The following is a 12,587-nucleotide window of genomic DNA, read 5'->3' as shown; positions in this document are numbered from 1 at the left end:
GGGTCTCAAGCCTTAAGCCAGGTCAGAAGGGATATGGACGGGACACATCAGGGAGCCCAACCTCTGCCACAGGGGACACATATGCAGACTTGAATTCTATATCTCTAGGACGCTTTCTTTATAATTGCTTCTTTGGCTTTAAAAATATTTGGTTTTCCTTTTAACATTGCCACCTTTGCCCCAGAAACAGAACCTGTTTACAAGAAGCAGCACACTGACCTGGAGGGCCCTGTGGGCCAGCAGAGCCACTAGAACCTGAGAAGGAGGACGAGACAGCAATCAGCAGAGGGGTAGGTACAGGTGGGGACATCTGGCCCTGGTGCAGGGCAGGTGGGGGTTGGGGACGCTGTCTTCCAGGTGAGGGCTGTGTGAGTGTATTGCAGGCCAGAAGTGACCCCAGTGCATGTCCTCCTTAGGGAGGGGGCTGCAGCTGGATGGGATCAAACTACCCTTTGCTCTTTCCTGGTCAGAGTAGAACATTTGGGCTGGGGCAGTAGAACATTTGGGTTTTGAGAAGGGACCCATTCTCCCTGGGTTGCCTAGACATGTTACTTTTGGTGTGTGCAACTCGGCCGCAGTCAGTCAAGGAAATGGTCTAACTTCTGATTGCCTGAATGATCCATCCACCCACTTAGGGATCACATAGCGGGGCCATTGAAGAGAGATGGAAACATGGCCCCAAGCCCATTATGGGGCTAAACTTACAGCCCTAGTCTTGACTCGCCAGGGACTGCTTTTCTGGGGGATGCTCTTTGGACCCACCCACCACCCCTGCACAGGCCTGGGGCAGGGGGTTAGGGCTGTCTGGGGTCCCAGGGCCTCTTCTCTGTAATCTATCCTGAATGTGGCTTCTCCTCTGGAAAACTTTGATTCCTTCCTGCACACTGGACTTACCTTTGGGACCCACAGAACCTGGGACACCAGGTGGGCCATGAGGACCTGGTTCACCAGCAGCCCCTGAGGAGAAATGGAGGGATGAGCACTTTGGGAGAGGCCCCAGTGTGGCTGCCCCCTATCTTGGCACTGTCATTTGGAGGGGATGCTTCCCACCCTGCTAGTGGTCTTGGATCCATTTGGTGCCCCAGTGAGGCCACTTATCAGCAAAACTCCTTTAGTTTCTACCCCCAGAGACTTTATAGTCTATGGAGTTTGGCACCTAGTAGGCACTCAATAAATTTTATTGTCTGGTTGAGCAATATTTTAAAGAGAAAGTAAAACTGAAAATAAAGCTTCCTGCTCACAGTCTGTTAGCATTTCTGGTATCTGTCTTAGTTTCCCCTGACAAAAGCAGTCTCATAGTTAAGGATGGAATTGCAATACCTTCCCCAGCCTCTCCAGCACTGAACCTACGTCTGGGGCCTTCCCCACCTCCCTCTTGGCCTCCTTCCAGCCAGGAAAGGCTCAAAGGTCTGTGCCCCACTCCACCTTACAATGGACTCTGCCCTGCCCTGCCCCCTGAGCTCCACCTCGGCCTGACTCCTCACTCTCCTTACCACCCAACTCTGGGAAGGCCACTGCTCCTGTGACCACTTTCCCCGTGAATTCCAGGGATGTCAGATGGGTTCTCAGCCCTAGGCCTGGCCCTGCAGCCCAGCCTATGCCCAGCGTCTCTGCAGGGCCTAGCACAGACCCTGACTCAGGGTGGGCGCTCAGTAAATGAAGGAAGGAAGGAGAGAGAGAGACAGAGTGAAGGAGGGACAGGTGTTGACAGAGAGAAGGAAGCACAGGCATAGCTAACTCTGCCGGTGAAGGAATTGCCTCTTACCTCTTTCCCCTTTCTCTCCAGATCCAGGAGGCCCTGGCTCACCACGAGGTCCCATGGGGCCTTCTCGCCCTCTCTGGCCCATGGGGCCTTCCATGCCAGGATCTCCTAAAGACAGGGATGGCCAGCCTCCAAGTTACGATCCCGTGCCCCAGCTAAGGGCTCTACAGGCAGCCTCTCATGGCAGACGCTTGCCTGGAGCCCTTCCCTGGCCTCCCTGCTTCTCTCCTGGACCCCATAGCCTTGGCTCAACCTGGAAGCCAGAGTGACCCTTTGAAAATGTTGAGTAGATCATGTTCTACCTCTGCCCCAAACCTGCACATGGCTTCTCAACTCACCCAGAGTCAAAGCCGAAGTCCTTATACTGGCCTCTGAGGCCCCACACAGCCTGCCTCCTCTCGGGCCATCCCTTTGGACTTTCCAGCTCAGAGGTCTTCTCCTCCCTGATGCTCCTTAAAAATTGCCCTGGGGCCTGGGCCTGGGCCTGGGCCTTGGCTGCTCCCTCTGCCTGGAATGTTTTCCTTAGGTCTCTCCTGCTTGGCTCCTTCTTGCCCTTCAAATCTTTGCTCAGATGGCGGCCTCTCAGGAAGGCCTTCCCTGGCTTCCCTGTGTAAAATTACTCTCCCCAGCTCTCATTCCCCAAATCCCTCCAGGCTCTTCTTTCCCATGTCATGCATCACCCGTAACCTGCTATAGACTTCACTATTTCTCACAGTTACTGTCTTTCTCCCCAACCCAAATCTCAGCTCCACAACAGCAGGGTTTCTCTGTTTGGTTCACTGATGTCTCTCCAGAGCCTAAAACAAGGCCTCACATACAGCAGGCACTTAATGAATGTTTATTAAATGAATGAAAGAATGAGGAATAAATAAATAAAGAAAAACGTGTTTCTTACCCATGCTGCCTTTTTGACCCTTCGGTCCTTCTGGACCTGGGTGGCCCAAGAGCCCAGGGATACCTGTGGACACACAAGGATATCTCAGCCCCTGTTTTCCTCCCAGGAGCCATCAGCTAGGATTGAGCAGCTGCAACACCGGCAGGCCTGGAGGTCATCAGAGAGTACATACCTGGAGTCCCAGGGAACCCTCGATCTCCTGCAGGAACAAAGGCAAAAGAGAGAGTGGTCAGCCAGAGGACTGTGCCCAATTCCCCAAAGAAGTCACTAGTGGGATTCGGGCAGGGTTGCCAAACTTAGCAAATAAAAATGCAGATGTCCAGTTACATTTGAATTGCAGATAAACAACACATAGTTTTAGTTATAAGTATGTCCCATGAAATATTTGCGACAAGTTATAGTGAAAAATTATTTGTTGTTTATCTGCAGTTAACTGGGAGTCCTGTATTTTATCTGACAGCTGCAGGTTCAGGTACTCTGGCAGTATCAGTCCCCACCCCTAACATGGTCAGGAGGGGTGTGCAGGCTGGAGCCTTGGGGAAGGAGGGCTGGGACAATGACCCAGGTATATGCGAGGGTGTGGGTGGCAAGGATCTGAAGGGAAAGAAGAGACTCGAGGGCCCCAAAGTGGAGGAGCTGACTTCCTGCCCTGGGGTTGCCTAGGAAGTGAGGGGGGAGCTGGAGAGAGGTGGGATCCTGTCATCTTGAACATGGTGCTCAGTATTCTTCTGGCTGCAGAATCACTGAGGATGACTAAGATAAAGACTCCTGCCCACATCCGTACCGCCTGAGTCAGAGGCTCAGGAAATGCGGCCCAAACTCTTTTGGAGATTCCTGTGCACGTGGAAGCTCACCAACCCCGGTCAGCTGGACCAAGGAGAACTGCTCTGTGTCCAGCCAAAGGTCCCTAGGATTGGAAACCTCTCCTCCTCACACACCTGTCCCATCTGTTGTCAAATTACTTCTTGGAGTGCAAGGTGGGTTTTCTGACACTTGCTGATTGTTTGAAACAATTAACACTTGCTAATATTTTAAGGTAAAAATGCCCATGTTATAATTACCTTTAGGGCCTGGACTTCCCATGTCACCTGAAACCAGAAAGATAGGAAAACAGTGAGATGGGGCAAGAACCCAAAGGCCATACTCTGCCTTGTATTTTAAAACCATTTGACAAGACGTAACCTGTATTTCAAGGTGAGGCGACATGCGGCGAGTCCTTCCCAGTCCCAGAGTCTATGTCATTTGGGCTCATTGCTGGGCTTCTCTTAGATGCTGCCTTATCTAAGATATTCTGACTCTAAAACCAAATCTCAACCCTCCCAACAGGTACCACAAGATCATTCAGCTCTTCATCCTTCCATTTAGAACAAAGAAAAAGGTTTCTAATCCACCCAGAAAACTCACTTCCAACTGCAGGAAATGAATCAGAGACAAGATTCAATCCATGGCAATACCTTTAGGGCCAGGGCTTCCTCGGAGATTTCCTGCAAGAAAAAGCAAACCCTGAGTCAGCTTCATATCTCCTGTCCCCCGCCCCCCACACACACATACACACAAACACAATAAGGGGATCATGGTATGGGAAGAAGAAACTGAGGCAAAGACTAGAGATCAGATTCTAAATTTGACTAGTCCAGTGATCTTGGGCAATTCTTGTTGCCAGAACTCAGTTTTCCCAGGAGTAAAGTGGGACCACAGTCTTGGTCCCACCAACCTCTCAGGGCTATTGAGAGGATCAGAGGAGGAGAGAGGCTGAGAGTGGGCTGGATGATGGTGCCCACAGCACACGCACACATTACCACATAGATGCAAAGAAGAAAGGGACTCAGGGGAGCTGGCCCTGTGCCTGGCGATGCTCTCACCATTTTCCTGTTCCATCATTAGCTTCTCCCTCACGAACATCCAGAGCTCCTCCTGGCTGTCACCGTGCAGCCCAATTTTGTCCAGGTCTGCTCCCGCCGCAGGTGCCATGCCCTGGAGGCGGTCCTTTTGGATTCTAGCCATGCCGTCCCCATGGGGCAGCATGCTCCTCCTGAACCTCTCCAGCTCATCCACACGAGCCTTCAGCTTCCTCACCTCCTCCGCTGCAACAAACAGACACACACTGCGTCACTGAGGGCCCGGTCCTTTGCCTTCCATACACTTGCTCCTCGTGGGGAGCCTGACACAAGGGACTGGGGCCTGTGGTGGCTTCTTCACGCTAGAATACTCATGCAGAGATAATCTGCCGTGGCCACCAGCAGCATTACCTGCTCAGCATCACAGCAGAGCCTTAAAGAAACCTGGCCTGGGAGTCAGTCTTCTCATCTGAGCTGGGTGACAAAGCTTGTCCTCACCCTTCCTGTGAGGTGGTGTGAGAGCTGATAGAATTAGATATGGCTGGCTGGGCGCAGTGGCTCACACCTGTAATCCCAGCACTTTGGGAGGCCAAGGGGGACAGATCACAAGGTCAGGAAATCGAGACCATCCTGGCTAACACGGTGAAACCCCATCTCTACTAAAAATACAAAAAATTAGCCAGGCATGGTGACATGCTCCTGTAGTCCCAGGTACTCAGGAGGCTGAGGCAGGAGAATTGCTTGAACTCAGGAGGCGGAGGTTGCAGTGAACCGAGACTGCACCACTGCACTCCAGCCTGGGCAAGAGCGAGACTCCGTCTCAAAAAAAAAAAAAAAAAAAGAAAGAAAGAAAAAGAAAAAAAAGAAAAGAAATAGATATGGCTGCCTGGAAACAGCAAAAGTCAAAAAGGCTAAGAAAGTCTTGACCTTGTTACTAAGGGCAGCCAGGTGCTTAGAGTGCTGCTACAGTGCAGCAAGGGTGGGGCTCGGCATCAGGTGCTGCATCCAAATTCAGCTCCACCACTAAGTGGCAGCATGTCCTTGGCCAGGTACCTCCTGGGGCCTCTGTTTCCTCATCTGCGGTAACAAGGGTCTGCACCAAAGCATTCAGGTCCCCTCGCCCCCTAACACGTGGGCCCATTCACAGATTCCTGCCCTTCTGACAGGCAGTGGGGCCAGCCTTCCTCCTACCACACAGGCTGCCCTGCTGCCTTTGCCACATACCCAGAGCAATGAGGCCGAAGAGCAGCCCCAGGAGTAGCAGCCAGGTGAGCAGCAGGCCCAGCAGCCACTTCCACCAGCTGCAGCAGGAGCCGCAGGGGCACCAGGCTGGCGCTGCTCCCCAAGGGCCGCCGCCAGCGCCACCAACACCGCCACCTCCTCCACTGCCACCACCACCACCGCTGCCGTAGCTGTGGATATCTGTGAAAGAGACAGGGAAAATGAAGCAAATGCAGGCGGCTCCTGCCTTTTCCCTCCAGATTCTCTGACTTTTGGTGACTTTCTGGCCTGAGTGACTGTGATTGGGGGCTTTCAAGTTCCTGTGCTGTTCCACGCGGGACAGGGCTGGCTCCTGGACTGAGCACAGGGCCTGGCTGGTGCTGACCAGAAGTCTGGCAATCCTGGCTCCAGCTGTGTGACCCTGAGAAGGTCACTTCACCTTTGTTTCTATTTTTATAACATGGGGTTAAAAGATTGCCTACTTCCTGGGAAGGCTGTTGAATGAAATGGGACAAGGCATGTAAAATAGTAGAGGAGTTAGCAGCACAGCACGAGGCTTAAACATCTTTATTTTGAATATAGCGTTGATCTGCATCTGACTGGGCCCGAACCGAAAGCATTCCCATCTCCATGCCTCAGTTCACACAGTGCTTTCTTTCATCCTCACGGCACCTAGAATTATACTCGGCTCTTCAGCGGTGCCTAGTGAATTAAAACAATGTTTTTTGTAATGAAAAGTGTTTTTAGTTCCCTAAAATGGGGTGGTAAGACTTGACCTGCTTCTATCACAAGGCGGTGGAAGGAAATGAGGAAAGGCTAAGGGGCTGGAGGCGTGCATGGCTTAGTCTCTTCTTGAGCTGCTGTGTGAAGACACAGTCACCTTGTTGTGTTAGAAGACAACCTAATTAACAAGTGTTAATTAGGGGCAGCTGGGGTCGGGAGGCCTGTTAGCTTCATCCCCTGAGCTAAACTTCTTCTGCAGCCACCTCTGACCCACAGCCTGCCACTCCCCTGACCCCCACCCTGCTCCCGTCTGAGCCTTTAGAGAAACTCTTTAGAGTCTGGTGGCTTCTGTGCACTGCTTCCGGGCAAGGGACCGTCATCTGGTCCATTAGCCATAAGGAGCCCCACTGGATCCTGTCACTACAGGGTTCGCGGTTCTCACCCACCTGCAGTGGTGGTCTTGCCCTTTGTGGACACAGTCGTCAGGTCTCCTGAAAGGACAAACACAGGTTGACCTGAGCTTTTAAACTGGAGGAGCTAGCTGCTCTGCCTATGGAGGAGCCATTTTTTTATTCCTTTACTTTCTTAATAAACTTGCTTTCGACAACGTGCAGGAACATCCAGCAGCTCAGTCCTCACTAATCTGATAATTGTGATCATTACATCCATGAAGACATGGCTTGGCAAACAATTAATGGTGGAAGAAAGCACTATGTTTTAATTCTCTTATGACCTTAAACCTTTACACCTCAAAACATTTTTGGAACACCAAGTTACGGGTGCCGCTTGCATTCAAACAGTAAGTGTGGCTGTGAGAAATGACTCTGATTTCTTGGTTAAGGGACTCTGAACACAAATTCCTGACCTGGGGTAGAAGGTATTGGGAATGAGAAGGATGAGCTTGGAGAAGGATTGTTCCTGAGTCCGTGATGCTATTTGAAAGTAGAGTGTGTGTTTAGGCCGGGCGCGGTGGTTCACGCCTGTAATCCCAGGACTTTGGGAGGCCGAGGCAGGCAGATCATGAGGTCAGGAGTTCAGACCAGCCTGGCCAACATAGTGAAACCCCATCTCTACTAAAAATACAAAAAAATTAGCTGGGTATGGTGGCCCATGCCTGTAGTCCCAGCTACTTGGGAGGCTGAGGCAGGAGAATCGTTTGAACCCTGGGAGGCAGAACTTGCAGTGAGCTGAGACCATGCCATTGCACTCCAGCCTGGGCAACAGAGCGAGACTCGTCTCAAAAAAAAAAAAAAAAAAAAAAGAAAGTTGAGTGTTTGTGGGCATGTGTAGAATTTACTGGGCAATTTGTTCACACCTTTCATCAGATTCTGAAAAGGATCTTTTGACTCCACAGCCCTAGACCTACCCCTGAAATGTCAGGAACTGCTAACTTTAAAGACTTACAGTCAGGTTCCAATCTCTCACCTTGTTAAAGTGGTAACTGATTTGATTGGCATTTATTTAAAAATGTTCTATGATTTAACATCTTACTGACCTCCCTGAAGTCAGTGATTTGGAGAGAGTCCTATAGGGCATTGTGAAGAAATGTGGTTATCGGACAAAGAACGCAGATATTTGGGAAGAAAAAAAATAAAGCTAACAAGTGCTTTGCAAAGCATTTTTCTATTAGTTCTGAAGATTATGGAGAACAAGTAAGATGAGAAAACAAATGCCATCGTAGACATGGCAGAGGCAGGCTTTTGCTTCAATAATGCACATGCGAATCACCTGGGAAGCTTGTTGAAACGCAGCTTCTGACTCAGTAGATCTGAGCTAGAGCTGGGACCCTGCTTTTCTAACACACTCGCAGGTGTGGCCGATGCTGCTGGCCCGTGGACCACACTTTGAGTAGCAAGGTCTCCGAAGACAATGAAATGAAATGTGGCCTGGCTGAAGTCAAGGTGGACAACAATCATATTTGTTCTTACCATTAGCTTCGGCTTTTAGGCCTGAGTCAGCATTGTAGGCAGCTTGCTTTTCTTTTTTTAGGGTGTCTTCTGAAAAAGAAGCTATGCACAGAACCCATTATAACCTGGCATATTCTCAACCTCTCAACTCTGCCCTATGTTCCCCCCACCCTTGCCCACTACCCTGCTTGGGAAGGTCTAGGTTAGACTGGTAAGAAGAGCCCCTCTTTCCTGGGGTTCATCTCCCCAATCTGTGTTTGCAGTTAGACTTGCTGTCACCCAAATGCGTCTCTGAGAGCCCTTTGCCTGAATTTTCTCAGCTCATCTGCATTCAAGGCAGACCCTGGAACATACTATTCAGACAGGTGCTTTTCATTAGAATGGGATGGCTGTGGTTTCATGACTCATAGGGTCCCAAACCACCTTGCTAAGACATTTGGTCTTCTACACTATTTGCCTTTCTTCTGAAACCCAAGCCACACGGGATCTGACGCACTTGCAGCGATGCTGGCGGGGGAGGCCGTGAAGACCTTCCCGCTGTCCTTGGTCATGATCAGCAGCTCCATCTCCTTTTTGGCAGGTGTGTTGTCTTTCTCTAGGATCAGGAACTTGCAGTCCTTGTGCAAAAGGTCATCGCTCTGCGCACTTGTGGTGCAGGCTGGGGAGGAAGAAAATGGGTAAGAAGGAAGGACATGTGCTAGGAGAAGGGAGAGGGGAGAAAAGACAAGAAGAGGAAGGAGAAGAAAGAGAGGGGGGAGGGGAGGTAAATTAGCAGGTCTGTGTGAGAGTCTCCTGTTCTTGCTGACAGTGTTACTATGAAGCATCTTGGGGACCAAGGACACCCTCTATGCCTGGCTGGGCCTGGCCACCAAGAGTTTGAGTCAATGTCAGAAGCTCTGGATGGCTGGTTTATGGGGGCTGCCTCCCCTCCTGGAGATTATAGGATCTTTATTGAATGGGTAAAAGTCCCCCAGTCAGGCAAGTCCTTCCTTAACTAACTTGGGTTCATTTTTATCCTCCAGGTCTTAAGAGCTGCCTTCTTGGGGAGGCTTTAGCTGACTACCCCATCTAAAGCACTTCACCCTCATACACACACTCCCGTCTCTACCACATTACTTATTGCTGTCCTTATAATCTGTATCCTTTTCTGTAATTATCTTGCATACTTTGTGTGTTTGTCGTCTGCCTCCACCACTGACATCAGCTTAGTGAAGGCAGGAATCTATCCTGTCGTGTTCACTGCTGTACTGTCAGCACTTAGAACACTGTCCATCTGACACAAAGAAGGTGCTCAGTAAAGGCTTTCCAATAAATGAATTGTTGAATGGAAGACAACACACTAGGATTAGAACATGGAGGAAATAGCTCACTGTATGATGTTGAAATATGTGGGCGAAGTTGATATAGATTCTGTAGAAAGTAGGGAGGGTGCCAGCAGTTTCTGAGGGTGCCAGCAGTTACATGAGCTGCATGTAACAGGTGAAGGCCAAAGGCTTCCAGTAAAGGGCCGTGGCTAATGTGCAAGTGCCTGGCCCTAGGCAGGTATGGAGGGTGGAGCTTCCTGCCCCCTTCTGATAGGAACATTCATGGGAATGTTCACCTTTATTCACTCATGGAAACATCCAAGAGGCCTTTGGGGCAAGTTGCATTTGCAGACCTAAGACCACTCATGGGTCCTATTTCTTCTTCCAGTCTACCATGTGTATTGGAAGGATACACAGGCAGGATTACTGCAGAGTAATCCTGCCTGTGCACCAGCCTGACCCCTGGCAGCTGGGAGCAGCACTCACCGGCAGAGGTGGAAACGCCAGTGTTCACAGTCGCAGGGCTCTGGGGCATGTTTTTCTTCACCCCATATGCTGCAAGAAAGGAAGCTGGGTCAGCATGGGACGGTGGTTCCAGGTGACTCAGGAGAAGCCTGGTCAGCCCTGGCAGAGAGGTACCCCCGACCCTCTCCAGTGAGAAGCAGATGATGAATCAACTCTCTCCAGCCATGGGGACAGTAATGAGGGTTTAGATGGAACGTTCTTAGGTATAATCCTCCTCATCCTTCTAGCTACTTCCAGGAAGTCCTCCTAGACCCTCATGCATCTCCTTCTCTCCTGAACTCCTACAGCCCTTAACACCTGCTCTGCACGGCCTATCACTTATTCCCATTGTCTTATACAGCCTCTCATTGTCTCACGTGTGTTAGACTTTCTCCTCCAATTAAGTAGCAGACAAGTTGGAGGCAAAGGCTGACCTAGGTTTCATGTCCCCAGCCACCCCTAGGTTTGCACAGCGGTGGCAACCTGTAGGGGGTGCACCATAAAATCAACCAGATGATTGATTTGCAGTGACAGTGGGCTGTCAAGGATAGCAGTGAGCTGGCGAGACCACCAACCTAACCAGTTTGGCTGTGAGAGACACAGGAACATACAAGTGATGCCTTACAAGGTGACGCTGTTGACAGGACAGCCTTCCCTGTGTGCTTGACTCATGTCTGAGCCAGTTAATGATCAAGATTGATATCTGGAGTGTTGTGTCTTTGGTGGGAAAGGTCGACTGATTTTCAGGGACATTTTGGGTCTCCTAATTCAGTGAGTTGTAGCTGCAAAGAGGTGTCACTTCCCAGCGCCTAAGCTCCAACCCTAGCCTACTGACCTGTGGAAGTAGTGGTGGTGCCATGGGACAGGGTAGTCGAGCTGGGGGCCAGATTGTTCTGCATGCCAAATACTGTGAAAGCAACCAAGGTCAGGTGAGTACAGGGAGCACAGGGGATGCCCCCTGGCTTAGGATGGCCCCCAGAGTCCCAAACCACTTTCATGATCAATGCTTTTGCCGACAGATTCTCAAACTTCCTTGGTTCCCACACTCTTTGTAACGTAGTAAATTTGTTAATACCCCCACCTACCTACCCCAGGCCAAAAATTACTAACAGTTCTACTTACCATGTAGTTAGGTCCATCCAAGTTAAAAGCAGTAGTTTGCACAGGGTCTGACAGATGTTGCTGACAGATCTCTCAAAATTTAAAAATATCGTAGGGGTTCCCTGTTTCCTGTGACACCCTGGGGTGCTTTGGTGCACAGTGTGGGAACTGTAAGCTTAGGATATGGACACAGACACCTAGGGTGCTGAGAGGCACTAACTTGGCAAACTCCTAGTATTCCCGTTAGCCCTTCCTTCTCCTGACACAAACACATAAAACTCCCCCACCTCCACTATGATTTCGAAGCCCCCTTGTTTATTTGATTGCTTGTTCGTTTGTTTGTTTTCAACAATGTGCAGAAGCTTATTCCTCCTGGCCAGCAGCTTTGTTATTTGGGGCACAGTATCAAGGATCTGATATCAGCCCACCTTCCCTTGGGACCTGGTTTTTATCAGGACTTTGCAAGGCAAAATAGCAAAGGCAGAAGAAATAAAACATGTAGCCAATGTCTTCTGGATTTGTTGGGCCTCTAGTCAACTGGTGGAAGGTGCTGAAAATCTGAATGCAAAACTTGTACTTGCCTCTATATCAGTCAAGTAAATAAACAAGGCCCACATCATTATATTTATTAGTCACATTATCACAGGGAGAAGGCAGACTCCTTTCAAAAGAAAAGATGTAGGCTGGTAATATTTACATACAGGCTATTAACATGTATGTGGAAATATAGCAAATAAATATTTCTTTAAAATTGTTGTATGTTTGCATTGGAAGCTAAGCAGTAACATTATTTACCCCAATGTAGTTATTCCAACAAACTATGTGTTATATTTATAGAAAGATCTGAAAATAGTTACTCAACAAATTCTATTTTTCTTTAAAAGATCTGAAATAAAATCCTTCTAAATTAACAATGCCTTTACCCTGAAAATGTCCTACACTATGATTCCGTTAGACCCTTCATTTCCAATCCTCCAACTCTTCCAGAAAATAAAGGCACCACCTTAGAATACGCACATCAATGTGGGCTCACGTCCCCTCGCCTGAGACTTTTCCCTTGGGGTCTGAGTTCTCCCTGTGGTTGAGGGCAGGCTCTGTGCAACCCTGTGCATCTGCTTCTGGGCTGCAGTATGCATGGAAGAAAGTCCTTCACGCCCTTGGGTGAAGCATCCTAACACTTCTATGCAAATAGCCTGGAAAAGTCATCTCAAGATGGTGACACTGACCTGAGGAGGACGTGCTGAGTCCAGGGTGCAAAGTGGGTGAGCAGGATGCCATGTTATTTGGAACTCCGAAGACTGCGGGGGCAAGGAGGAAGGCTGGTGAGAGGGA

General features: G+C 49.7%; 1 protein-coding gene across 1 annotated transcript in view; it reads right to left on the bottom strand.

The window, feature by feature from the left end:
- The window catches only part of COL17A1 (collagen type XVII alpha 1 chain), a 50,335-nt gene that overhangs the window by 20,022 nt on the left and 17,726 nt on the right, over positions 1–12,587 (bottom strand). The window contains exons 10-24 of the mRNA XM_032178432.2: positions 12,482–12,553; positions 10,990–11,061; positions 10,137–10,205; positions 8,843–9,004; positions 8,368–8,448; positions 6,886–6,930; positions 5,720–5,917; positions 4,520–4,741; positions 4,112–4,141; positions 3,719–3,745; positions 2,830–2,856; positions 2,658–2,720; positions 1,766–1,870; positions 895–957; positions 220–255 (exon numbers count right to left, since the gene is read on the bottom strand). Of these exons, the coding sequence (XP_032034323.1) occupies positions 220–255; positions 895–957; positions 1,766–1,870; positions 2,658–2,720; positions 2,830–2,856; positions 3,719–3,745; positions 4,112–4,141; positions 4,520–4,741; positions 5,720–5,917; positions 6,886–6,930; positions 8,368–8,448; positions 8,843–9,004; positions 10,137–10,205; positions 10,990–11,061; positions 12,482–12,553 (1,272 nt within the window). The remainder of the gene's footprint in view (positions 1–219; positions 256–894; positions 958–1,765; positions 1,871–2,657; positions 2,721–2,829; positions 2,857–3,718; positions 3,746–4,111; positions 4,142–4,519; positions 4,742–5,719; positions 5,918–6,885; positions 6,931–8,367; positions 8,449–8,842; positions 9,005–10,136; positions 10,206–10,989; positions 11,062–12,481; positions 12,554–12,587) is intronic.

The sequence above is a fragment of the Hylobates moloch genome, unplaced genomic scaffold (genome assembly GCF_009828535.3).
Source record: "Hylobates moloch isolate HMO894 unplaced genomic scaffold, HMol_V3 SCAFFOLD_3, whole genome shotgun sequence".
NCBI classification, from domain to species: domain Eukaryota; kingdom Metazoa; phylum Chordata; class Mammalia; order Primates; family Hylobatidae; genus Hylobates; species Hylobates moloch.
This window is presented reverse-complemented; position numbering and strand designations above follow the sequence as displayed.